Here is a 27,118-nt window from a genome sequence, read left to right on the forward strand (position 1 = left end):
GTGTGACCCCCAGAGGAGGAGGCGCCCAACCTCAGGCCAGGCTGCAACAGTGGGGTGGGGGAGGGGGAGGGGGCTTTTTGGTGTGGTGGTAAAAGTCTTCAGGAGGGGCCCTTTAGTCTGAAGCTCGAGGCCACTGTGGGGAGGGGCAGCCATGAGAAAGCCATTAGGTGCTTATCCCCTCCCCTTTTGTTTGCTATGGCCAGCAGGCCTCCTTGGAAGTAGTGTCCTATGGTATCTTTCGTATGGGCACTTTTAATGTTGTCAGGTTTTCTTAATATTATCAGACGTTCTTAGTGACATGCAGCCAAACCAAATGTATATCCATTAAAAATTCCATTAAAAAACTGGTATTCAAATAGGTTTTAATAAGCTTGCTAAAGCAAACAGGCTGGCTAATGAAAATCAGTACTGCTTTTTAAAAAAGCCGAGGAGTATAACATGACCCCAGCTACTAGGAAGCAGCCCTCTCACTGTCTGATTCTGTCCTCCTTAAGAACTTGGCTCGAGTCGAATTGGAGCAGAGGTTTAGCCTAGCAGTTAAGACACCCATGTCCCATGTTTGGGAGCCGGGGTTTGACTCCCTGCTCTGGCTCCTGACTCCAGCTCCCTGCTAACACAGAGCCTGAGAGGTAGCAGATGTTGGCTCCAGTAATTGGGTTCTTACTACACATGTGGGAGACCTGGATTGAGTTCCTGGCTCTGGCTCTGACCCTGGAGCAGTCCCAGGTGTTGTGGGTATTTGGGGAGTGAACCAAATGAGCAGATAGCTGCTTTCTCTCTCTGCCTCTCAAATAAAAAAGAGCATTGGACTATCTGAGTGCCTTCCACAATGGTGTCTTTGCAATACGCAGGAAAAAGCAAGTGCCATCTCTGTGTTAACATGAGCTTCGGAGCAAGTGCACTGGGATTAGGATTGCTGTCATCTTTCACTTAGAGCATGTCTGGAGCCATTGCTTGCCAGCTAAGCCTCTGGGACTTGAGAAGACAGGAGAGAGCAATATTGATTTCTCAATGTCCAGAGGGAAATTACAAAATTTCAGTCGTGTGATAAATGCTTAAGTACTTAATGCAATAAAGGCCTTCCCTGTTAGACGCTGCACACACCCACGGCAGAGATACACTTCGGCCTGAGGACTGGCCTGCAGACACAGGCTTCCCTTTCAGAGTAGGAACACAGACACGCATTGCATCCCCTCCTTGGACCCTGGCAGAGGGGTCGCTGTGATTGGGAAAAGCCTTTCCCACCACTTCCCGTGCCAGAAGCCGCCCTCTGCTCCAGCCAGCACGGACTCACCTCATTGTCCTGGTGGTTGATCTCGCTGAGGCTTGACTGCTGCAACAGGACCGTGAGGAGCCTGGAAGGAACAGTCACATAAGTATTTGAAATATGGTCAGGTGAAGGCCTCCGGGTGAAGATGGGGCCCTTCCCACTGATCGGAAAGTGATCCTTGGAAAATGAGCTGATGTGATATAGATGGCATCTGTGGTGGATACGCCTTCCTACCCCACTGCCTTGCCATCCTGGGGCTCCTGGAGGGGTTGAGGGGAAGTGGGGGAGGAACCTGGAACTCCATCCAGGTCTCCCATGTGTAGGAGGGACTCAAGGACTTGGGCCATCCTCCGCTGCTTTCCCAGGCTCATTAGCAGGGGGCTGGATTGGAAGTGGAGCAGCCAGGACTTGGCAATGTCGGCCCTTGTCATATCTTTTAAATAGATGGATTATACAAGGAGGCAGTCAGCATTTACAACTGCTTATTCTTTACAAAATATACAAATATCTAAGCATAAGGGGTGGGTGTTGTGGCACTGGAGGTTAGGCTGCTGCGTCCCAAGTGCCAGTTCGAGTCCTGGTACATCCACTTCCAATCCAGATTCCTGTCGGTGCATTCTGGGTGGCAGTAGATGACAATTCAAGTGCTTGGGCCCCTATTACCCTCGTGGGAGATCCAGATGGAATTTCTAGCTCCTGGCTTTGGCCTGGTTCGGCCCTGGCTGTTGTGGGTATTTGCAGGGAGTGAATCCAGACTGTATACTCCAAGTCTCTAGTTCAGTAGCAGGAGCCCAGCTTCCAGGGTTTAAACACTCTGTTCAGGGGCCCAGTGCTGTGAGGCAGCAGGGGAAGTTGCTGCTTGCAGTGCTGTGTCTCGTATCAGGGCATCCGTCCGAATGCCGGCTATTCAGCTTTCTATCCAGTTCCCTGCTAATGCACCTGGGAAAGCCGTGGAAGGCAGTCCAAGTACTTGAGCCCCTGGTACCCATGTGGATAGAGTTCTAGGCTCCTGGCTTTGATCTAGGCCAGCTGAGGCCATTGCAATCATTTGGGAAGTGAACCAGCATATAGAAGATTTCTCTCTCTTGTCTCTGCCTCTCTCTAACTCAGAGAGTCGCAGAGTTAATACGTAAATCTTAAGAAAAATTTTCATTCATTATCTCTCAACATAGATGACATCTAAGGCCCTAAATAGTCAGTGGCTGCTGAGCTGACAGTAGAGAAGAGATCAATGTGCTGCCTGGGTAGGAGGTGGGACCCAGGGAGGCCTACAGAGGGGAAGGACTTCTGTGGGGGTGAGGCAACCAGCCAGCCCCGGGGTTGACATCCAGCCTTGCACAGTCTTCTGGGGTTTACCTCTGATCTTGACCACTGTCTTTTCTGGGGAGCCAGGATAATGCCGAGATTTAATTCTACCATCTCATGGTAGCCCCCAAGCTTCTGAAGCCTTGAGGATCTACTAGGGGCAAGAACGGCGGTGGTGTTGGGGATCGGATGACACAGCAGGTGGAGAGCTCTCTGCATAGGGTCTAAAGGAACAGTGGCTGTGACCCTGAGCCGCACGCCTCCTTTGTGCTCTCGGGATTCTAGAACCATCCTCAGTCTGCTAGGAAGATGCAAGAAAAATAATTACCAGTGGGCAACACTGTTTGTCTTTGTGATTATATGTCACCACTGGATGGAGCTTTCCTTATGACTGCTCTGTGGAGGGGTAGGCTTCGCTGTGCCTGGTCTCTTTTCTTTTCCCTGTCTTCCTTCTCCTCCCCACATCCTGCCCTCCTTATTGGCCATTGTCTAATCTCTGGGGTCCATTGGTCTGAAGTGCCGGAAGACAGTGGGAGGGGAAGGTTGAGGTCAGTGGTCCAGTGTGGTTATCCTTGGTTAACCCTGAGCAGAGTTCATCTGTAGCCAGACTGGATCTTTGAGGGAAGGGGGCTCTGTCCAGACAGATTAGGGAAGGGGAGCAAGACCTCTTGTTACATCTCAGTGGGATGCCAAAGGTCACAGGAGGAACTTGCACCTGGATATTTCTGTTTGCTCTCAAACCCAAACCCTTCTCTGCAGTGTCTTGATCATAGTCTGATTTCAAAGGACAGGGTCACCAGGCTCCTTTGGCCCTGACTCCCCGTTGGGTTTGGCGCTGGGAGGACTGGCAGGAAGAGAAGGGAAGCCAGCCTCTTTCTGGCCAGGATTGCCTTCCTCTCCCAAGGCCTGGGCTCCTGCCAGGCGGCCCCTTTCCTGCGGCTCCAGCGGCCACCCCGGCTCTAGGAGGCTCGGGGGACCTGCCCTTCCTGGCCTTTCCGCCTTGGGTGTGGTAACGCTTCCCAGCTCTTTTGGAGGAGGTGGGATGGGAGGTAGATCGCGTCTCTTGCAGGTTAACTTTCCTTTCACTGTTGCTCCCTTTTAACATCCCGTGTTTTCCCCGTCGTGGCCGTGATCAATTCATGCCAATCTATGTTGCCTGACTTCACTGATTGCTAAGTCTGTAAGACTAAGACTCACTGAGCTCCAGAGCTGGACACATATTAACAGATAAAGGCTCTCTCTCTCTCTCTCTCTCTCTCTCAGGCCCTGCATTGTTTGCTGAAGCTGCGGTGACGCAGCCTGAAAGCAGGTGTCTGGTTTCCAGCCCTGGGCTCCCGAGGGCTCCATGGCCCACAGGTGGTCCACAGGTAAGCCTCATTTCCAGGCGACCTGCAACCCTCTTTGGTTCCTTTTCTAAGGGCTCTGGTCTTGTGCTATGGTGGTCCCAACCCCTTGCCAACCCCTGTCCTAGGTCCTCCCTATTCTCATTTCTCCGAGGCAGTAGCTGGAGGCCCACTTCATCCCAGATCCAAGGGCAGCAGGCCATGGTCCCCAGCAGGAGCCTTCACAGGAAGTGTGTGAGTGACAAGAGTCAGAGGTGGCCGGTGCCGCAGCTCACTAGACTAATCCTCCACCTAGCGGCGCCGGCAACCGGGTTCTAGTCCCGATCGGGGCGCCGGATTCTGTCCCAGTTGCCCCTCTTCCAGGCCAGCTCTCTGCTATGGCCCGGGAGTGCAGTGGAGGATGGCCCAAGTGCTTGGGCCCTGCACCCCATGGGAGACCAGGAGAAGCACCTGGCTCCTGCCTTCGGATCAGCGCGGTGCGCCGGCCGCAGCGCGCCAGCCATGGCGGCCATTGGAGGGTGAACCAACGGCAAAGGAAGACCTTTCTCTCTGTCTCTCTCTCTCACTATCCACTCTGCCTGTCAAAAAAAAAAAAAAAAAGAGTCAGAGGTGGGGCCAAACTGCCTATGCTACAATACCACCAACCCCCAACCACCAATAACCCTGGACACACAATGGAACACCTGTGCCTACAGGCTCATAAAATAGTAATAAAATCTACTTCCTAAAGATCTTTTGGGACTTTAAATGAGTCAACATATACAAAGCACAATAGCCCTTCTGCGCCATTACAAGTTCTGTATAACACTTATTTTTGAAAAAAAAAAAAAAAAAGGCTACCTTATATTTTTTGGGAGTCCTCTGATCACCATTAGGTAACAGAGGTGTGTGTGTGTGTGTGTGTGTATGTGTGAGAGAGAGAGAGAGAGAGAGAGAGAGAGGGAGGGAGAGAAGCTATCTTAGAACCAACCTATTTCTGTGAGCTTTTCTGTCTTGCTGGGCCCACGGGCTGCTCCTAGCCCTGGTCAGCTCAGCGATGGCTGGGAAAAATGATCCCCAAGCCAGCTCTCTTTCCCATTCCTGAAGCTGCCTGGGTGTGAGTGTTCCATAGTGAAACACCAGCGGCCGCAGGTTAGAACACATCACTCGCTAACTAGAGAACGGGCCCCCAGGGCAATGGTTTCCTTCCTCCCTCTGGGTAGTCAAGAGTGATGAAAAGCACTAGGGTGCTGGTGCTCTGATGGGGGGGTGGGGGGACTCTCTTGGTAACCATGGAGACCATGAAAAAGACCTGCACAGAGCCCCTTGGCTGCTTTCAGAGGAAACTGCTGCTTGCCTTCCAACATGAGCATGTGCTGCGTTGCACACACACAACTCTCTCCTCTTTGGAGCTTTGTCTTAGTGACCATGCCCCCCCTTTCACAGGGCACCCCTCTGAAGGTCCCCACTTCGGGAGCGAGAAAAGCCCTGGGGAGCGGGAAGGGCGAGAACCTGGAGAAGCAGAGGGTTCAAGGCAGGGAGGGGTCTCCTGAGATGAAACCTGTGCCCCTCTGCTTTTGTCAACCCAACATGCCTCCATGTCCAGAATTACCAACACTTACCCCTGCCTCTGCTTCCAGCCCTGCTGAGTAGGGCTTGAGCCAAGGATGGAGCTGGGGCTTGATCGGTTTCCTAGGGAGCTGAAACCATCAGAGAACCCAGATTCCCCCTGGAGAAAAAGGGCTAACTGGGGTGTCCTCCTGGCTTGTGTATAAGCAGCTTCGGTTCGAGGCTTCCGGCTTAATAGCCTCTAGCAAGCACCACTCGGAAGGAGCTTGCTGTCTGGAACTCTGAGGAGCAGCAGGTTTTCAAATCATATGAATATCTGGGCACAAGGTCACGACATGGGCTGCAGATACTGTTTATAATTAGGAGGAAAATATAGGTGTATCTGCACCGGTGAAGGCAGTGGCCAGGGAGGTGGCTGAATTGATTGCAGTCTGGGTCCTGGGGTCCACACAATAGGAGGGCCATTCATTCCCTGATGTCCTTGGCAGTAAGCATACATGACCGTGGGCTGCGTCTACACAGACTCGTGAGCGTACACGTAGTCTTTGTGGACCAGTGTGTGTCCAGGAGAAGTGGGCCAGGGTGGGAGCTGGGGTGGCCGTAGCAGGGTTTCATTCTTTAGCACTGATCTACAGCTTATATTTCTATCAGTCTTCCATTGTGATCATTATCATGAATATCACGCTCACCATCGGCACCGGCACCTACTGAACAGACAACGTACGAGGTGTTGTGCGCTCTGTGTGTTCCATACATTTTCCTGTTCACTTCTGCTGCCTTACCTGTGCCTGCTAGTGGGGGACTGGATCCAGGAACCCCTGTGGGGACTCAGCTCCACAGATGCTCACGTCTCTTTTATAAAATGGCATTGTATTTGCACGGAATCTACACACATCCTCCCTTAGAACTTTAAATCATCTCCCAATTACTGATAGTACCTAACACAGTGTAAATGTGACATAAATAGTTGTGATTCTGTATTGATTAGGGGATAATGACAAGAAAAACATCTGTACATGTTCAATATGGATGTAATTGAAAATGTTCCTGACCCTTGGTGTGGTGAGTGTGCAGATGCAGAACCTGTGGCTGTGTAAAGCCCTCTTCTCTGTATTCCTCCACTTTCTAGAAGACAAACGGCCAGCCGACTCATGGCATGCCAACTTGCCCAAGATCATTCCCTCCAGATTCAAACTCGGGCTGACTCTGGTCTGCCCTTTGGCTCCACCTGGCAAGGATTCTAGGTGGTTTTGGCTACAGGGAGTCAAACAAGGTAACAAATGAAGAAGCTAGACAAAGAGAAAACAAGGGCTGGGTAAAGAGAGTGTCATCTAGTGTTTTATAAGTATGCCAAGGGCGGCATGGAAATTGAGTTCTAATTATCTAAATATGTGAAGAAAGACATATGATCAGAAGCCCCAGTGTAGACATGTTAAAAATTAAAAAAAAAAAATTTCTCAAGAGAAGCACAGCAATTCCTCCTTTGACAGAAATTTTTCTTGTGGTTTCACATATAGGAGTTTTTGGTTGCTGTGATAAGCAAAATGTATCCTGACCATGAGCCGATAGGTTTTGGAAGGCTGTTTCTTAGAAGGCCTCTCAAGATGAGTCAAGGACTTGATGACAAAATAGGGCCATAACACACAGTCGTGGGTCTCAGAAGCACTGCAGATCCACCGGGTAGCTTAACTTCTCATGTGCGGTGAGCATTAAATGGCTCTCCCAAGCCTCAGTTTCCGCATCTGTGAAATGAGGCTGGAAATGTTACCTGCTACATGGAGATGTGGTAAGGAGTAGATGCGCTGGGACAGGCAGAGCACTTGGAACGTGGCCCGGAGCATGGCAGCTTAGCACTGTTGTGATCACCTTCTCCATCCTCACCAGAGGGCACATGCAGGCCCACACGTGGCCAGCCACACTGGCCTACGGTGATGTCCACTTAGGCAAACTGAGTGGTCAAATGGATTCATATGGCCCTAATAGGAGGTCACTGTCTTTCCCTGTTATGGTTGTAGGTTTAGGAAGTGCCCAGCAAACAGATCAAGTTTTTGTTTTTCTCGGAAAAGTAATCTGGGTTCATGCTGACACACAAACAAAAAGGAGACTGAAGCCGACTTCTCTGTGGTGAAAAATCTGTTATCAAACAATTGTATGCCATGGCCATAAAATTTCTCCATAAAACAGCCATAAAATACTTAATTTTTAATGATGTAAGTCCATAGGGATTCCTTTAGGGCAAAGTAGATTCCAACTGTTTGGTAGGTATCCAAACTAAACAATTTGCCATATGGTTTGCTGGGGTTTAACGCAATTATGTTTTGGAGAACATTTACTAGAAATAATGATTTGCTTTTGGAATAATCTTAACCCTTGGGTTTTATTACTTAAATAACTAGCATTACCATAACTAAAGCAGAATGTTATCTTTCCCAATCAGCTAAGTGCCCACTTAGGACAATAAAACTATATCATCAGCTCACCCAAGGGTAGTGGCTGGGTAATTAACTACAATTTCAAAAGAAAAACCACAACTTTGTGCCTTTCCAGTTACTGCAATGACACGTAGATCCTGGGAAGTCCAGGCCCACTGCTGGGCTTTGATAAAAGACATACAAGTCCACACAAGAAGATGCACAGTTGGGTTGACTTTCGGTTGATTATTGAAGTGACTTCAGAGGATGGCCCTGATGGGTCAGGAATGTGATTTCTGCTAAGAAGGTTTGGTTTACCCCTCATGGGCAACGGGTTGATGGCAGAGACAGCTAAGCTTCTCACCAATATCCGTGTACCTTTTCTGTGGGTTGGAGTCCCTGCTGATGGGTAGATTCTGGGTTAGGAAGTATATTCCCCAGAGTACCTGGACTCAGACATAGTCAAATGACTGGTCATCATGGATGGAATGTGAGCAGAATGAACGGTGTCCCTCGCAAGCTGAGGACTTAAAGAAATGAGTGAGGCTTCCCTATATTCTTCTGTCCCCATCTATAGGCTGAACGAAGGGCATTCTGTGATCCGGGGACTGATGGAGACACAAAATGGAAGCAGCTTGAGTCCCTGAGTCACCCGTGCAGGGGCGTCATCCACCACCAGGATCACCTACACTGGCAGCTTACATGGCAGAGAAATAAATTTCTGTTGTGTTAAGTCACTGAAGCTTTGAGTTCTGTTTGTTATAACGGCTGTAATTACCATCACTTGAGTAGGCTTTTATCTTTCAGAATCCTTAGAAGATTTTAAAATGACCTCTCCAAAATGAGGCAGGTAAAAGCAATTAGGTAGAAGAAATCAAGGCAGAATCGTCTTAAAAGCTACATTTTAAATTCGCTTTCTAAAGCTCAGCCCTGGGAAAACAGTACGATTTTATGACTAAATATTTCAGTGGTTGTCTAGAAAAGCCATTCTTTTTTTATCCCCCTAATTCTTCAGAAGGGCAGAGGGGAGTTCGATGTCTATTGACTGTTAGCTGTCTGGGCTTGCTGTTGCTTCTCTAAACTTCCTTGTTTTGTTGGGCTTTGGGTATGTTCTCGTTTTCTGTTAGTTCTGGATCCAGTCCAAGATAAGAAGAAACTAGCCTTGGGAATAGTCCTGGAATTTCCCAAGGCCATTGACTTTCCTGTAAAAGAGACTGCAATGAGGAGATGTTGTTATCCCCCACCCTGGAAGATAACGGCCTTGCTTCCTCAGCCCCCACGGAGCTCTAGGCTCTGGGTCTGGACAGAGCTGCAGAGGGTGAGGCACAGTGCAGGTAGGTACACCCTGTGCTGCTGGCCTGGGCAAGGCTGACGTCCTGCACAGCGGAGGCTAAGGAGGGCCCCCCGCAGTGCCGGGTCCATGGCAGGAAGTGCTGGTATCTGTTGGTGGTGCATGGAAGAGGGCGGGTGCTTTCACAAGAATGGAGACCAAGGCCATCTGGAGCAGAGGAATGAGGAAGTCAGTCTTAGTCTGGGCAGAGCGTTTCTCCTTGTTGCTCAACTGCATTACAGAAACGTGATCGTGGTCATCTACCTGATGTGAAGACCTGTCTTCACGTGGTTCCAGGAGTGCGCACTCCTGGTTTTCCCTCTAACCCACTGGCCTTCCCTCCTCAGGTCCTTGGTCTACTCCCAGCTCAACACTGGCCTGACCTTGGAGTTAAGATACTAACTTTTCTGTCCAGTCACGGCTCTTTTACCTTGTTTGATTTTCTTCATCACACTCATCATCCTTGGAAATTACCATTTGTTTGTTAATTAAGCCCATTATTCGAATGTGAGCTCTGTGACGTCTCACTTAACTATGGAACCTTGTTTGGTCCATATATGCTCTTAATAAGCAGTTACTGAATTAATAATTAACTGACTGAATGAACGAATAGGCATTCCGATGACGACAGACAGCACTTCTTAAAGACTAGGAGAAAAAGGTTTTTTCAACATAGGAGGGCAGTGGGATTAGCATTCAAGACTCATGTATTGTGTTGTGATCCTGCTCACTGGAACTTCAAACGAACAATGGGTGACTTTTGTTCCGATGGGCCAGCGAGTGGAGGATTAGATGACCTTCTAACACAGGTTGCATTCCTCCCAATCTGAGCGCCCCGTGAACCTGGCTACTCACCTCGCGTCAGGCTCGGCGGTGGCGGCGTGCAGCGGCAGGCGCCCGTTCTTGTCCGGGATGTTGTGCTTGGCACCATTCCTGAGCAGACTCACACAGCCTTCCAGCCAACCCTGAAACGCAGCAGCGACACGAGCCTGCATAACACGGACCAACACGCTTTCTCTGGTTTTTCTTCTTCTCTAGTTTGGCTAAAAGTAGGGTTCTATTGGCACTGAAATGGTGAGGAGCCTTGGCTGTGACCTAGACTCCTCAGCACAGGGTGGAAGGTCTGGGGGTGCAGATTTCCCCCACCGTGTCCTCGGAGGAACTTCACCCCATCACAGGCAGACTGACTCCACATTCTCCTGCCTCCCTCACCCATTTCCAGGGCCACTCACTGGTATTCCCCGTTCATACTGAGACTGCACCGGCTCCTCGGGCCAAGGTGGCACCCGATTGGGCGTGATTAACCATTCTGTGGGCTTAGCTCCAAAATCATGCTTGTCAATAGTCTACCTTGAATGTCTTGATCGGTTCTAAAAATCAGGATCCTTTGTCATTTCTGGGTCTCAGGCTCTAGAGCGTGCCTCAGTTTAACTATGTCTGATAAGTAGGTCTTGGTTTTCTAGTTCAAGTTTCTTTGCTAGTAGCCACAAAAGACCAGCCTCCTGCTTATTCTAGACAGTTCCCATCCTGATGCCTTCAAGCCTGATCTGAATCCCCCTCCAATGGCTGGGACCCTGCTAGTTGGTAGACAAATCTTTCTGATGCTGACAGCCTGAACTTCTAAATATGGAGCTATCACCAGCACCCTCCAAAGATTCTCCATTGCTGTGTTTTACCCACCTACGAATTCCCTAAGAAGCTTTGTATGAACTGCTGGCTGTCTGCTAATTGTCCAGATTGGGAGCTGATATTGCCACATCCTATGCTGGTGCCCCCTTGGTCCACACGTACAACTGGGCCAGTTTCCCACCACTTCTCCCATGTTAAGAGGTCAGGCGTGATCTGTGGCTCTCTCTCCATATTACTTTAACTGACCCAAGTCTACTGATAGCTGAGTTTGTCTCACACACTGATGACAATGCCACCAAGATACACCTAGAACCTCTTGGGTTACTCACTCAGTGGTAAGCAGACTTGCAAACTCACAGAGCTATTCTTACAAAGAAGGATGGTAACTCTGTTTTGGTCATAAGCACACTCTTTGCCCTTCCCCAGTCATGTGTAGTTAAGCCCCAGGATTACCTAGTAAGAGGACTCAGATGACTAAAGATTTCCCCCTCCTGATCTTACAATATTGGGAGCAAGAATAAGCAAAATGTTAATAAATGCATGCAGAAGAAGGAAGGCAATGATGACAAGACTTTAGCTTTGAGCATTCTGGGGAAATAATCTGTCAAGGGAAGCACATCAAAATCTATAGGTTAAAACATTGAATATGCTTTGTGTAATTGACCAATAATATGAGGATACTTCCAAAAATGAGGAAAAGTGGAACTAAAACACACATAATAGTCACTTTCCATGAACTTTTTCTGAAAATCCCTCATATGCCTTGATTTCAAGATTTTTTTAACTCCCAAATAAACTGACCTTTTAATTCCATTTTCCACAAACTTTTTGAATGCCCTTGCATGAAAGTCTTAGGTAGAACACATTTTTTTTTTTTTTTTTGCAATGTCAGTCTTGATTTGTAGTTCACTAATGTATTAAATCCATTTTTAGTTGCTAATGTCTGAGTCATCAAATTCCTTGATTAAAAGGAGAAAATACAACCAGGACACCCAAAGGAAAGGTACACAGGACAAATTGTAGAGTCGCCAAAGATTTACATCGCTGGGAGAGCAGATCATTTCTTGAAGGGATGTTTGAAATACTGTCCTACTTTTAGTCATTTTGCAACATTTCCTGGAACTCTGTGTGTCTATGTGGTATTTTTTTTTCTTTAGAGAAAAATATCAAAAAGCCATTGAATATAGTCACCGTCCAGAAGCTACAAATGGGTTTTGGACCTGCTAGCTGCTGCTGATTCCATGTGCATTTCTCCTCCAGTTGGGATGAACTGAGGATATTATCTTTATGACTCCTTACAGGTGAGGACAGGCACACGTGGTGAAGTGACCTGCCCCAGCTCACGCACCTATGACACATCTGTCTGTGCACTGAATTTGGAGCTGCGAGATCTCAGATTCCAAGTATCCCTTTTGCCAAGTTTCTGTTTAACACTTGAAGTCACAGATTGCCAGGAGGGAGTGGGGGGCTTTACAGTACAATTCTCTAGCATCCTCCTTGCCAAGGAGCCTCAGGGGGGCTGGGAGGGGACCCGCCTTAGGGAGCCACGTAGACGTGGGAACATGGTGATGAAGCTGGCACCCTGTGGTGTCCCGCAGGCTCCTCCTCTCGCACAGAGCCTTGGAACACATTCCCAGTGGGTTGTTCCCAAAGTGTCACTTCCCTAGGCTCCAAGGGTGTCCATCCTAAGTCCCTGTGGCCTACAGAGGAATGCTTCTCCCCAGTGCCTTGCATAGCTGCCCTGTGTGAGAAATCTTAAATGATGAGTTTTAGGATTCTGAAGCCAGCACAGGGACAGTCAACTTTAGAAACTACTCCTTCCCTCTTTTCCACCCCTTGATCCAAATATTCTCTTTTCCTTAGCTCAGATACCAAAGGAGTCCCTGGCAAGAATAGTCACTGAGGGGCTGGCATCCCATATGGGTGCTGGTTCAAGTCCTAGCTGTTCCACTTCTGATCCAGCTCTTTGCTATGGCCTGGGAAAGCCATGGAAGAAGACCTTGGGCCCCTGCACCCGCATGGGAGACCCGCAAAAAGCTTCTGGCTTCTGGCTTCAGATCAGCTCAGCTCTGGCCATTGTGGTCATTTGAGGAGTGAACCAGTGGATGGAAGACCTCTCTCTCTCTCTCTCTCTGTCTCTACCTCTCTCTGTAACTCTGCCTTTCAAATAAATAAAAGAAATCTTAAAAGAAAAAAAAGAGTGGCAAATAAAACAATAAAAAAAAGAAAAAAAAGAAAAAAAAGAGTGGTCCCTGGGGCATGTGCTAGAAAGGAGGGGTTGAGAGATCGGTCCCATGTCTATCTGAGATACGTGGCCTCAGCTAGAATGAACAGACCAGTGATTTTCAATCTCCAGGGCACATGAAGATTGCCAGGGAGGTTTTCAAAATCTTCATACCACACGACGACCACCAGCACTACCCAGTCCTCCTGGACTATCTGACTCAGGAGGCCGAGAGTGTACCCCAAAACCTGTATTTGAAACAAACACTCTTAGGGATGTTGACACAAAAGATCTGTGGACCACCCTTTGAAAAAGTCTTACTCAATATTGGTGTCTAAGTCCTAGAGAAAAAGGGCACGCAGATAATAGACAGAACGGTATGGGGAGCGTATGAAGGGCCTACGTCTCATTGCGGAGTGCTGGCTCTGCTGCCGATTCCAGCTTTTTCTAACGTGCACCATGGAAGGCAGCAGGGATGGCTCAAGTACCTGGGTGCTTACCACCCACGTGGGAGACCTGAATTGCATTCTGGGCTCTCAGTTTTGGTTTGGCCCAGCCCTGGCTATTGCTGGCATGTTGTGGGAGGGAGCCAGTAGATGAAAGCGCGCGCGCTCTCTCTCTAATTGCTCTTTCAAATGAAAATGAAGATAAATAAAAAAAGAAAAAGTGAAAAAAGCATGTTCGAGAGAGACTCTGTGGGAGCTGGACAATGCCTTGTGCAGTCCACGCTAGGCCACGGCCAGAAAGGGTGGTTTTGGGGAAGACAAGTGCTTCCCTCCAGCAGGGCCCTTTCTGAGGGGGTGGTCCAGGGTGAGTCCACCCTGCCAAAGGTCAGTGAGAACAAAGGCAAGGAGTAGCAAATGCAAGGAGCTGCATTGGCCGCAGTGGTGGTCATGGGGACAATTGCTGGGTGCCTTGTTGTCAGGAAAGAATCCTAAGTCTCGTGTTATGGTTAAGATGTATTTGCCATGGACTCAAGGCAGCCCTGGGGTCTCCTAGAACCACCACAGGGAGGATTTGAGAAGAGGATTTTCAACAAGGGTGAAGCAAGTGAACTGTCAAGCTGGACGATGCTGAGCCGAGATCTGTCATGGCAAGGACCGGCACGACACAGCTTTAAAACTGAGCGCTCGCTGTGAGCTGAGTCCTATGCTAGGTGTTGTCCCTTGGGCACCATCCACTCCCACCACCCCCTACTCTTCCCAGGCCCTATCCTTCCTTCCCACATTCTTCAACTTCAACTAATTCTTCACCCACCTAATTCTACCCCACAGTTGTCAACTGGATCGTACAAGCATGACCACTCTCTCAGAGTTATCTGTGGAGGGCATTCTTAGAGGTAGTAGCAAGGGTATCTGGAAATGTCCCCAGGGACATTCTGATGGTGTTAAGATAGAAAAGAATGTTTCTCTAGTGGCAATATCAGCTTGATCTCAGAGGATTGTTAGGAAGATCCCAAATGACTTAAAGCCATGAAACCAACTGTACGTGGCGATGGAAATGTTAAAGATGATTGGAAAAATCTTTCGATCCTATTTCCACTGGCCAGCTGCAATGACCCCAAGACCACCCTTCTGCAGGTGGGACCCCATAACGACACCTTTAGCACAACCTGCTCCTTAGCCCCTTGACAGACACTAGTCGGTACCAGGTATGTTGCGAGACATAAGCTTGTGCGGCCGTAAGCGTCCTGCGTGTTAATGTTGGCTCCCATCTTCAAGAGCAGCTTCACTGTGTCCACCTGACGTCCAGAAACCGCGTGCATCAAGGGCGTGCATCCTGGAATGAGACATCAACAGCCTTTGAAAGATGTTTCTCTTAGGAACTTTGCGAGCCAACTTTATCTGCCTCTTCATTGGCTCTGCCCTCTGGAACACAAACCCAGCTGGGGAACTGCAAGGGACTAGGGAGAGCAGATGATAATTTCTATACTTAGCTCAATGATGTGATTTTTTTTTCCTGGCCTTTGTCCAATCTTCTGTAATTTTTGCAATAATTGGTTGTTAAAACTTTCTGGGCAGATGACAAAATTTGCTTATTACTGCCTTGGGGACCAGCACAATTTGGGACAGAATAGGCAGCTTTGTCTTGCCTTGGCTTGAACAATGCAGAATCTGGAATTGTCTTTGGAAAGTAACCGCAGCAGGAGGACAGGTCCAACACATTTCTAGCAGAGGTTGTGGCTGGTGGAGGGCAGTGACGGTAGCCTAGCCTTCAAGTGCACAATTCTTGCCTCAAGGAGCAGCCTGTACTGAAATACTTTTCTGTTTTTTGAAATAAATATAGAACAAGCCATTTGTTTATTTTTTTAAAATTTTTTTGACAGGCAGAGTTAGACAGTGAGAGAGAGACAGAGACAGAGAAAGGTCTTCCTTTTTCCATTGGTTCACCCCACAAAGTGGCCGCTATGGCCAGCGTGTTGCCGCTGGTGCACTGCGCCGATCCGCAGCCAGGAGCCAGGTGCTTCCTTCTGGTCTCCCATGTGGGTGCAGGGCCCAAGGACCTGGGCCATCCTCCACTGCCCTCCTGGGCCACAGCCAGGACAGAACCGGCGCCCCAACTGGGACTAGAACCTGGGGTGCCGGCGCTGCAGGCGAAGGATTAGCCTAGTGAGCCGTGGCACCAGCCCCATTTGTTTCTTTTAAATGTGTTTGCTTCCTGGAAAAAAAAATCGAGATGACCCAATCTGATGAATGTGGCAGGGCTGTTGTGACAAGTGTCTTGTGAAGCACAATCCAAGGGCTTCACACTCCCAGCCTTGGCTCCTCGCCCCGCCGAGACTTGTTTAGGCATCTTGATGAGAGAGTCACGTGGTTCTTTTCCACATGGACTCCAAGCTAGGAGCCTCAGAGGTCCCCAAGGATGGGCAAGTGCCAGGACTGCTGTTGTCACTGAAAGACAGCCGCTGGAATCTTCAACTGTTTCCCACGTCTCTCCCTTGCAATACGCCTTCAGGTGTCTCTCCCTTGCAATACTCCTTCAGGTGTCTGCACTAAAGCTGCCATGAAGTGTCATATCTGAAAATAGTGGACAATTGGCCTCCCTCCCTCCCTTCCTCCTTCCTTCACTCCTTCCTTCCTTCCATCATCCTCCTAACTATTGGGATATAGTACAAGCTGCAAAAGGCAATTATTGAAGCAATCTGTGAATCTGAAATGTTCAGTAAATAAAGCTAAAGAACTTCTAGCTATGATTTTCATAAAAGTGCATGCTAATTTATGTTCATCTTCAGATCCTAGGGAGAGGTAACATACTCCAGATAGATCAGAGACCAACTATGAAAAGAAAAATTTAAAAATTTTCAAAAGAAAATAGAGAAAAATATTGTGATAACTTTAAGGTTGGTCAATCCTTACTGAAAAAGGCATAAAAACTGTAAACTATGAAAAAAATTTTATTAAAGTATACTGAAATTAAAATTGATGTACTATACATACACTACCATAAAAAAATGAAAAGGTCAGCCACAGACTGAAAGACATTATTTAATCCATTAAACTAAGAAAAGATTATTGGTTAAACTAAAGAACAATTCAACAACTCGACCAGAAAGAAATAAACAGCCTAAGAGAAAAAATGGACATACATGTGTATAAGAAATTAAAAAAAAAAGAGAGAAAATACAAACTGGTAAACATATAAAAGCTCATCTCAGAAATGATCAGGGAGTGATTATGTAGCATGATATTGAAAATTTGACATTAGAAACCAGTTTGTAAATATTGGATTAGTAATTGGAAGACGTCTGAAAGGCCATGTTTTGTCAAGGATTTGGGAAGCTACTAGATACTGTTGGTTGAATTGTAAACTAAGACAACCATCTTGGAGATGAATTTGGTAACATTTAATACAATCAAAGCTGCTCATAACTTATGGCTCAGGAATCTGACTTCTAACTATATTTCACGAGAGAACGTTCATATTGAGGAACAAAAGGAAATAATTAAGGATGACCAATAAAGAGAAATGGCATTAACACTAATAGAGAAATGCATAAGTTATTATTCATAAAGGAATACCACAGAACAGTTAAAACATACAAGCTAAATTAATCTGAATCAATTCACTTGAATAAATCTTAAAAACATTAAGAAAACAAATTGAAAAAAGATACAATATATATAAAATTTTGCAAATCAAAATAGTAGAACAAAAGTGTTGTCAATTCATGTAAATATAGTTAAACCAGAAACACAGGAAAAGAAAAGATACACAACAGCGGCTGACACTGTGGCATAGCAGGTAAAGCCGCCTCTTGCATTGCCGGCATAACATATACGTCCCGGCTGCTCCACTTCAGATCCCGCTCCCCGTTAATGCACCTGGGAAAGCAGGGGCAGATGGCCCAAGTGCTTGGGCCCCTGCACCCATGTGGGAGACCCAGAAGAAGCTCCTGATTTCAGGCTTTAGCCTGGCTTAGCACTGGTCATTGTGGCCATCTAGGGAGTGAACCAATGGAAGGAAGATTTCTGTCTCTCTTTCCATCTCTCCCTCTCTGTAACTCTGCCTTTCAAATAAAATAAATCTTAAAAATAAAAAAAGGAATGATATACATCAACTTCAGAATCCTTTTAGAGGAGTGAAGGGGGAAGAATAAGAAAGGCCTTCAACTATTCCTTATTCTTATTTCTTAAAAAAAAATCCAAAGAAAAAATTGTCAACAATAAAGCTTATAACTATAAATTATATTTATAAAATTAGAAATTCTAGATGATATGTTATTCTCTGCACTTGACCATAGATTTGTAATATTTTACATTTGAAATAAAATACACAAAGGATGGAGCAACTGGGTCAGGTGTGCTGTGCATGAAGATAGCCTTAGCATCTGGCACCTGTAAGTGCTCCTGGGTTCAAGACCTCTCCATTATGAGATAAGGAACAGAAAGAGCACAGGCTGAAGAAAGAACACAGTGGGATTGAATTCCAGCTATCTTATTAGCTCTGGGATTTTGAGACTCATTGCCTTGTCCTGGGTAGTTGCAAGGCAGTTATGATATGGTTATGCAATTCCAAAAGCAACATGAATTGCTAATATTTATTGAGTGCTTGTTACGTGCCAGGCATAACTCTAAGCACTCAAGTTGGATTAACACATCTAATTCTCATCAAAAAGAAAAAAAATAAACCCAAATCCTGTGAGTTACTCTATCCTCATTTTATAGATGAGGAAACTGAGACCAGTAAGGCATTGGTGCTTGTTCTGTTAATAATGAGGGTGAATTAGCATCATTGAACTGTCTAAGGAGCATTGACTCTGAAAACAGTCTGTCTTTGTGGGATATAGGATTTGCAAATATTTTCTTCCACTCTGGAGCTTGTCTTGGGGTCCTCTCCATAGAGGGGCAAATGTTTTTAATTTTTGACGAGTCTGTATTTATCAATTTTTCCTTTTATGGACTGTGCTTTTTGTGTTAAGTCTAAGAAGAATTTACTTAGCCCCACATCCTTAAGATTTTCTTATATGCTTTTTTTCCTAAAAATTTAATGTTTTCACATTTTACATTTAAGTCCATGGTCCATATTGAGTTAATTTTTGTAAAATGTGTTAGTGTGCCTCCTTTGTTCACTCTTCTCCCTCTTAATTTCCCCCTTCCTCCCTCCCATCCTCCCCTTCCTTCCTTCTCTCCTTCTTCTTTTCTGAATTACTCCAGCAACAGATCTTCCATCTGCTGGTTCACTTCCCAAATGGCCACAATGGCTGGAGCTGGGCCAATCTGAAGCCAGCAGCCAGGAGCTTTTTCCAGGTCTCCCACATGGGTGCAGGGGCCCAAGGACTTGGCCCACCTTTTATTGCTTTCCCAGGCCATAGCAGAGAACTGGATCAGAAGAGGAGCAGCCAGAATATGAATTGGTGCCCATATGGGATGCCAGCACCGCAGGTGGAGGCTTAGGCTACTGTGCCACAGTGCTAGCTTGACACAGCTGCACAGTCTTGATTTATGTAGCTATATAATAAGTCTTGAAATTGAGTACACTAATTTCTCTACTTTATTCTTTTTCAAAATTGTTTAAGCCATCATAGTTCTTTGCATTTCTATTTTAGATAATCTTATCAATATCTATAAAAAGTGTGGGGGTTTGGACAAATATTATAGTCTCTATCCTATACTAAACTGTCTTTTTAGAAGTTGCATTGTATCTGTAAACAAATTTGGAGAACATTGCATATTGGTTATAATGTTTCCTAATCCATGAACATGGTATGTCTATTTATTTAAATCTTCTTTGATTTATTTCAACAGAATTTTACAGTTTTCAGAATATAAAGTTTTGCACATATTTTATTTTTTAAATATTTATTTATTTATTTATTTACTTGAAAGTCAGAGTTACACACAGAGAGAAGGAGAGGCAGAGAGAGAGAGAGAGAGAAAAGTCTTCTATCCGCTGGTTCACACACCAATTGGCTGCAATGGCTGGAGCTGTGCCAATCCTCTGGGTCTTCCCATGTGGGTGCAGGGGCCCAAGGGCTTGGGCCATACTCTACTGCTTTTCCAGGCCATAGCAGAGAGCTGGATCAGAAGTGGAGCAGCCAGGACCTGAACCTGTGCCCATGTGGGATGCTGACTCTACAGGTAGCAGCTTTACCTGTTATGCCACAGTGCCAGACCTCACATATTTTATTTATACTGAAGTATTTCTTTTTTTATTGATTTTTAAAACGCATTTTATAATAAATTTTTGGTGTCCATGTGTTCATTGTAGATAGAGAATACAATTTATGTTTGTGTATTAATTTTGTATCCTGTGACCTTGCTGAACTTATTTATTAGTTATAGGAATGTTTTGGTAGATTTCTTATGATTTTCTTTGAAAACAATCAAGTTGTGCAGAAAAGGGATAGTTTCATGTTTTTCTTTTTCAATATTTCTTTCTTTCTTTCTTTTTTTTTTCTTTTTCTTTTTTTCTTTTTTCTTTTCTTTCTTTTTTTTTTTTTTTTTTTTTTTTTTTTTTGACAGGCAGCGTGGACAGTGAGAGAGAGAGAGAGAGAGAGAGACAGGGAGAAAGGTCTTCCTTTTGCTGTTGGTTCACCCTCCAATGGCCACCGTGCCCAGCGCGCTGCGTACCGCGCTGATCCAAAGGCAGGGGCCAGGTCCTTCTCCTGGTCTCCCATGGGGTGCAGGGCCCAAGCACTTGGGCCATCCTCCACTGCACTCCCGGGCCATAGCAGACAGCTGGCCTGGAAGAGGGGCAACTGGGACAAAATCCGGCGCCCCGACTGGGACTAGAACCTGGTGTGCCTGCACCGCTAGGCAGAGGATTAGCCTAGTGAGCCACGGCACCAGGCTCTTTTTCAATATTTCTATTCAGTGTTTGCTTTTAATTTCCATTTCTTGCTTTTTGTGATGACCTTTCGCACTCATAATTCAGTATGCTGAATATGAGTGGTGATGAGAAGGAACATTCATATCTTGTTTCTAACTTAAAGTCAGAAAATTTGGCATTTTATCCTTAAGTAAAATATTATCCTCTATTTCACTTTTCTAAGACTTTTTGTCATGAATGTATTTTATATTTTGTCAAGAGCTTTTCTGAATCAGTTGATATGAAAATATGATTTTTCTTTTTTTTTTAATTTATCTTATTTATTCTAAAGACAGAGTTAGAGAGAGAAAGGAAGAGATAGACAGATCTTCTATCCCCTGGTTCACTCTCCAAATGTCCACAATGGCTGGGACTGGGTCAGACTGAAGCCAGTAACCTGCAACTCCATGAAGGTCTCCCACATTGGTGATAGGGATTCAGGCACTTGGGCCATCTTTGGCTACTTTACCAGGCACATTAGCTGAGAGTTGGATAGGAAGAGGGACAGTCTGGACTGAAACCAGTGCTGATAAGGAATACTGGCATAGCTGGTGGCAGTTTAACCCACTGTACCGTAACACTGGCTCCAAATTTTCTTCTTCAGCTGGTTAATTCAGTAGATTACATTGGCTTTCAAAGACTGAACCAGACTAAGATCCCTAGAACAAATCTTACTTGGTCATGGTGTATACTTCCTTTAATATATTACTTAATTTTATATGTTAGTATTTTGTGAGGAATTTTTATATCTATGTTCTTGAGGAATAGACTTTTTTTAAATTTATTTTTGTCTGGTTTTGATATAAGGTAATACTAGTTCTTATTTTAAAGGTATTTATTTTATTTATTTGAAAGGCAGAGTTAGAGAAAGAGAGAAGTCTCCCATCTGCTGGTTCATTCTTCAGATGGTTGCAATAGCCCAGCGCTGGGCCAGGCTGAAGCCAGAAGCCAGGAGCCAGGAGCTCCAGGTCTTCCCACGTAGGTTCAGGGGCCCAAGCACTGGGGCCATCTCCTGCTGCTTTCTCAGGTGCATTAGCAGGGAGCTATATTGAAAGTATAGCAGCCAGGACTTGAACCAGTGTCCAAATGAGATGCCAGTGCTGTAGGCAGCAGTTTAACCACTACACCACAGCACCAGCCCAGGTAATGCTAGTTCTTAAACATGACTGAGAAGTATTTCCTCTCTTTTCTGTTTTCTGGAAAAGCTTATGTAGAATTGATGCTAATTATTCTTTAGACATTTGTAGAAATCTCTAGCAAAACAACCTAGGATTAGAATATCCTTTTTAAAATTTTAAAATTGTGAATTCAACTTCTTAAATAGTTACAGGGTTATTCCAGTTATCTATTTCCTATTTGATAAACTGTGGTAGCTTCTTTTTTTAGAAATTCATCCATTTCACCTAAATTATCAAATTTTTGTGTATAGAGTTGTTTGTATCATCTTGTTATTATCCTTTAGACATCTGCAGGGTCTATATAATCAGTATCATTCTTGATAGAGACATGGGCTAGGCAGGCAGCTAGGTAGGTCTGGTAAGCTGGAGGTGCCTTCAAGCCACAACCCTGCCTATATAATTCCTGTTCCTACTTGTCAATCAAAATGCCTCTTTTCCCAGGATACTTCTGCTTCATTCAGGACCTGGAGGGGAAGACACCATGAAAATATGGATATTGAGCTCCACATAGAACCTGTGGAGCTGCCATATAATTCCCAGGTGACTTCACACCTGAAGGTACCTCCTTCTCCTTTTGGGCAAATCTTTTGGCCCACTGCCCACTCATGATGGGTGTTCCTGTGTGTGAATGTGTGTGTGTGTGTTTTCTCACCTTTTGAATAAAATTTACCTTATATATGTACACACTTAGGATTCTTGTCTTGTGCATGACATTGACTTGGAGTAAAAAATACTTTGCTCACTCACACCAACAGTGGTAATTTGTGTCTTCTTCATTTTTTCCTTGTTATTATTGCTAAAAGTTTGTCTACTTTATTGATGTTCTCAAAGAATATGTTCCCTGTTTCATTGATTTTTCTGTTTTATTCCTTTTTCAAACATTTTATTTTAGAATAGTTTTAAATTTACAAAACAAAAATTACAAGGTGGTAATACCGAGTTCCCATCCGTTTCTCACCAGATTTCCACGCTTAGCATCTCATAGTAGTGTCCTTGTCACAATTAATGAAACACTCAGCTGTCCCTATTTTATTTTAATCCAAACTCATTTTATCACTCCCACCCCTTCGATTTTTTTTCTGTTTTAAATTTCATTTCTTTTCTTTATTCTTTTTCTTCCTTCAGATTGCTTTGTTACTTTGCTCTTCTTTTTCCTGATTTTTGAGTTGAGAACTTTGATTAATGACAGAGATTTCTTCCCTCCCTAAGCTATGTGTTTAGTGTTAGGAAGTTCCTCCTAGCATTACTTTAGCTCTGACTCACAAATTTGGATGCACTGCATCTTCATTTCCTTTCACAGGCAGTCAGCACAAGCCAGGAATGGGCCCAATTAACCTGCCTCTTGCACTTACCGTAGAAATGTTTTTAACTGCTGACTTCTCTCATCTCCTGCTTTCAGGATGTTCAGAGGAGTGTGCTTTAAAAACAAAAGAAAAGGCTCACTGGGCTAATCCTCCGCCTTGCGGCGCCGGCACACCGGGTTCTAGTCCCAGTCGGGCGCCGGATTCTGTCCCGGTTGCTCCTCTTCCAGGCCAGCTCTCTGCTGTGGCCCAGGAGTGCAGTGGAGAATGGCCCAAGTGCTTGGGCCCTGCACCCCATGGGAGACCAGGATAAGTACCTGGCTCCTGCCATCGGATCAGCGTGGTGCGCTGGCCGCAGCGGGCTGGCTGTGGCGGCCATTGGAGGGTGAACCAACGGCAAAGGGAAGACCTTTCTCTCTGTCTCTCTCTCTCACTGTCCACTCTGCCTGTCAAAAAAAAAAAAAAAAAAAAGAAACATAGCCTGCCTGCCACTCCCCAAGAAAAATTACCATGGGTGAATTACAGAGTTAACTCTCTAAAGAGCAGTTTGTTGCCATTGTAAAGGAATTCCAAGCTCCTCCTGGGACAGGCCAATTGAATAAAAAAATCATTAAGAATTCCTAGAAAATACTGGAACAGGAAAAAAATAAGATAGATCTTTTGTTATCGTCCTATAGATTCCTGAGGCTATTTTTTTTTTTTTTTTTAGCTATTTTATTTCAGATGTTCAGATTATTCTTTAAAAGTTGGTAGAGGGGCCGACGCTGTGGCACAGCAGGTTAAAGCCCTGGCCTGAAGTGCCGGCATCCCATATGAGCACGGGTTCTAGTCCTGGCTGCTCCTCTTCCAATTCAGCTCTCTGCTATGTCCTGGGAAAGCGGTAGAAGATGGCCCAAGTCCCTGGGCCCTGCACCTATGTGGGAGACCCGGAAGAAGCAGCTCTTGGCTCCTGGCTTCAGATCATCACAGCTCTGGCCGTTGCAGCCAACTGGGGAATCAACTAGCTGACGGAAGACCTCTCTTTCTGTCTCTACCTCTCTCTGTAACTCTGTCTTTCAAGTAAATAAAACAAATCTTTAAAAAAATGTTGGTAGAAATGTTCCATGAAATTTTATAAAGCCGAAAGACTTCTTTTTGGAGAATGTTTGATTTATAAATGCAATTTCCTTAATAGTAATGGGGCTATTCAAATCTATTTCTTATTGATATTTACTATAATTTTATTTTCAAGTTAATTGACTTATGGTTTCTTTCTGCTGAATTAATCCATTGAGTTTTAAATTGTGATCATTGTATTTTTCAAGTCTAAAATTCTATTTAGTTGTTCTTCATATCTTTTATTTATTTGCTGAGACATTCCATTGTGTGTGTGTGTTTATTTTATTTGAAAGATAGAGAGATTGAGAGAGATCTCCAAGCCCTGGTTTGTACTCCAAAAGCCTATAACAACAGGGTTGCCACTAGTCTGAAGCCAGGAGCCTAGAACTCAATCCAGGTCTCCCATATGGGTGGCTGGAACCCAAGTACTTAAGCCATTATCTACTGCCCCCTAGGATGCACATTATCAGGAAGCTAGATTAGAAGCAGAGGATCTGGGATTCAAACAAGTACTCTAGGGAGGGATACAGGCATCCCAAGTGGTATCTTAACTGCTGTGCCAAACACCCACCCGTGTTTTTTTCTCTCTATTTGTCTCAAGGATATTTGCTTCAGGGAAGCATTTTTGTCATGGCTACTTGAAAATCCTTGTCTGATAATTCTGTATCTCTGTTATCTTGGTGTTGGTATCTATTGAGTCTGTTGCTTCATTCATTTTGAGAACTTCTTGTTTCTTGGTATAAGTAATTTTCCTATTGAAACCTGGACAGGTTGGGTATTATAGACTCCTGATCTTATTTAAACCTTCTATTTTGACACTGCTGTGATCGGGAAGTAAAGGGGGGTGTCATCTCATTATTGTGAGATGGGATTGGAAGTCCAGATGTCCTGGCTGGTTTCCATTAACATCTGGGAGACAAGACTCTTCATTACAACTGGGTAGGGGTGAAAGTCCTCTTAACGTGGCTCTGACAATGATGGAGCAAGAACAAAATTTTAGATTGATTCCAGTTTCCTGCCTACGTGACCCTAGACCCTGCTCCATGAGGACACTTAACCCTGTCATCCTCCTCAACCAGTTCAACCCCACACCCTGCATTCCTGAGGCTCCTCCCTTGTTATCCCCGCCAGCCAGCTCAGTCAGCTTATGTGGCTGAGGAATCCCCACAGAGATGCTGTCCAGCTGTCTTCCTCAAACACCAGCATACAGGACTGACACAGACTTCCGCTTCGGCCTCACTGAGATATTCTGCTCCCATCATTTTCCTCAAATACCTTCAACTCACCCTCTCCTGCATCCCACTTTTCCCTTCACCAAGCTCAACTTGACCTCCAGAGAAAAAAGCCTGCACAAGCCAGCTCAGCAATGCCCTCCCTGTCAAGATATCAAGGTGTTCAGCTAGTTTATGCCATATAAACGTAGCCCAAAACTGAAGTCTTGTTTTCTGTCACGTGTTCACCTTATGCACCCACCGGCAGTGAGCCCCTCTCAGGCTTATCTTCCCTTTTGAATAAACCTGCTCCGTCTGTAAATTTGTCTCTTGCCTCCTCCCTGTTCTGCTCTTATTTTCTTTTAGACAATACCCCACAGGTAGGGGGTGGGAGCTCATTACCACCTGGTGAAGGTAAAGACTCAGGCTCTTTACTTGGTCTTTGCTGGGATGGGGAAGGCTGGAGCCACAGTTGCTTGGTGTTTGGCTGCAGTAGAGCCATTGTTTTCTCAACAGTTTTGTCACGCTAGGATATTCCTCTCTTGCTACTTTGGTTAGAGAATGTGGGCTTCTGCTGTCTGTGCCTGTTGATTTTTCTGGGTTGCCAGCGTCTGTTCTGCTCCAACTCTGGGGTAGATGGCACAAAAAGACAGCTCACCACCATGCTATTCACTGGGTCTCGAGACTGATTTTCTTTCCATTTTCCGGAGTCTTTTTATGTTTACTTTGTACATGATCCCCAGGCTTTTAGTTGCATTTAGCAGAAGAATGGGAGTGGGCGAGAAGGGGGAGGACGTCTACACATCTTCCCAGAAGCAGATTCTTTGTCACTTGACGGGAAACAGTAACATGTTCCCAGCATCCATTGCTACCAAAATTACTTGCTCTTTCCAAAGTCCTGTTTCAACTACTTGGCATGTCTACTTTGGTCATTCATTCGAAGACACTGGAAACAAACTCAAACCAAGTGACTTCATTGTAAGAGGTGATGTAAAAAATTCTGAAGTGTTGTGCTCAACACCCTTATTTAAAGAAATACAGAGGTGCCTGCCCAAAGCCACAGGCAGGGAATTCCTTGTCCCTGCAGGATAAAAGGGACCAGCAGATGTGATTTTATCTCTAGAAGGATCGAGCAGAGCCTTCTGGACTCAAAAAAAAAAAAAAAAAAAAAAAAAAAAAAAAAAAAAAAGAAGAGTAAACGTCTCACCTTCGCTGTCACAGCACTCTAAGATGGAAGGGTCTTCTCGAATCACTGCAGTCAGAGCGTTGACATCTCCGTGTGACGCTGCCTGATAAACCATGGTCAGGTCAACCTCCTCGGATGAGTCACCTTTAGGAAGCAAACAGACACGCTGTGAGTGTGTGAGCGAGTTCACATGAACAACACCACCCAAATCATCATCACCCACACAAGTGATTCACTGAAACCTCTCTAGGGAATCCAGGCAGATGGCTGAGTCATCCCAATGACACGCACCCTCACCACTTCTGAAGCCAGGTAGACCACCACAGGCCATTTGCAATACCGCTGTGCGCTGGGTGGGAGCTCAGGGGAGTCTGTCCTTTGAGGTTTTATGACTCTCTCCAGGAATTCAGGCTTCTTTTGCAATCAGTGAGGTCAGAGTTGGAAGGGGAGGGGGGCTAGTCTTGGTTCTGAGTCCTCTGCTCCCTTTTTAAAATGCTTATTTTCACTGTACATAAAATGCAGAGATAGATAGCTAGATAGCTACATAGAGATAGAGATAGAGAGAGAGAGAGAGAGAGAGAGAGAGACCCAGAGATATATCTTCCATCTACTTGTTCATTTCCCAAATGCCCACAACAGCACGGGGCTGGGTCAGGCTCAAGAGAAAAGTCCAGAACCCAATCTGGGCCTCCCGTGTAGCCCAAGTTCTAGAGCTACCATATGCTGCCTCCCAGGGTGCACATCAGAAGAGAACTGGAATCGGAAGCAGTGTCAGA

At 45.5% G+C, this 27,118-nt stretch overlaps 1 protein-coding gene and 2 long non-coding RNA genes across 5 annotated transcripts in view; 2 read left to right on the forward strand and 1 right to left on the reverse strand.

Annotated features, from left to right (window-relative positions):
* The window catches only part of ANKRD55 (ankyrin repeat domain 55), a 118,042-nt gene that overhangs the window by 53,117 nt on the left and 37,807 nt on the right, over positions 1 to 27,118 (reverse strand). For 2 of the 3 annotated variants that reach the window (XM_051853444.2, XM_051853443.2), the window contains exons 3-6: positions 26,364 to 26,486; positions 14,709 to 14,839; positions 10,063 to 10,172; positions 1,295 to 1,355 (exon numbers count right to left, since the gene is read on the reverse strand). In XM_051853444.2, the coding sequence (XP_051709404.2) occupies positions 1,295 to 1,355; positions 10,063 to 10,172; positions 14,709 to 14,839; positions 26,364 to 26,486 (425 nt within the window). Of the gene's footprint in view, positions 1 to 1,294; positions 1,356 to 2,626; positions 2,779 to 10,062; positions 10,173 to 14,708; positions 14,840 to 26,363; positions 26,487 to 27,118 lie in introns of those variants that run through there. The other variant, XM_051853445.2, reaches the window with a different exon arrangement.
* On the forward strand, positions 2,858 to 8,608 carry LOC103349622 (uncharacterized). Its single transcript, XR_517791.4, has 3 exons — positions 2,858 to 2,981; positions 3,839 to 3,942; positions 8,455 to 8,608. It is a non-coding gene; the product is annotated as an uncharacterized lncRNA (long non-coding RNA).
* LOC138845198 (uncharacterized) lies at positions 9,014 to 13,223 on the forward strand. The gene is made up of 3 exons (XR_011382050.1): positions 9,014 to 9,211; positions 12,138 to 12,239; positions 12,714 to 13,223. It is a non-coding gene; the product is annotated as an uncharacterized lncRNA (long non-coding RNA).

Source organism: Oryctolagus cuniculus, chromosome 14, assembly GCF_964237555.1.
Source record: "Oryctolagus cuniculus chromosome 14, mOryCun1.1, whole genome shotgun sequence".
NCBI classification, from domain to species: domain Eukaryota; kingdom Metazoa; phylum Chordata; class Mammalia; order Lagomorpha; family Leporidae; genus Oryctolagus; species Oryctolagus cuniculus.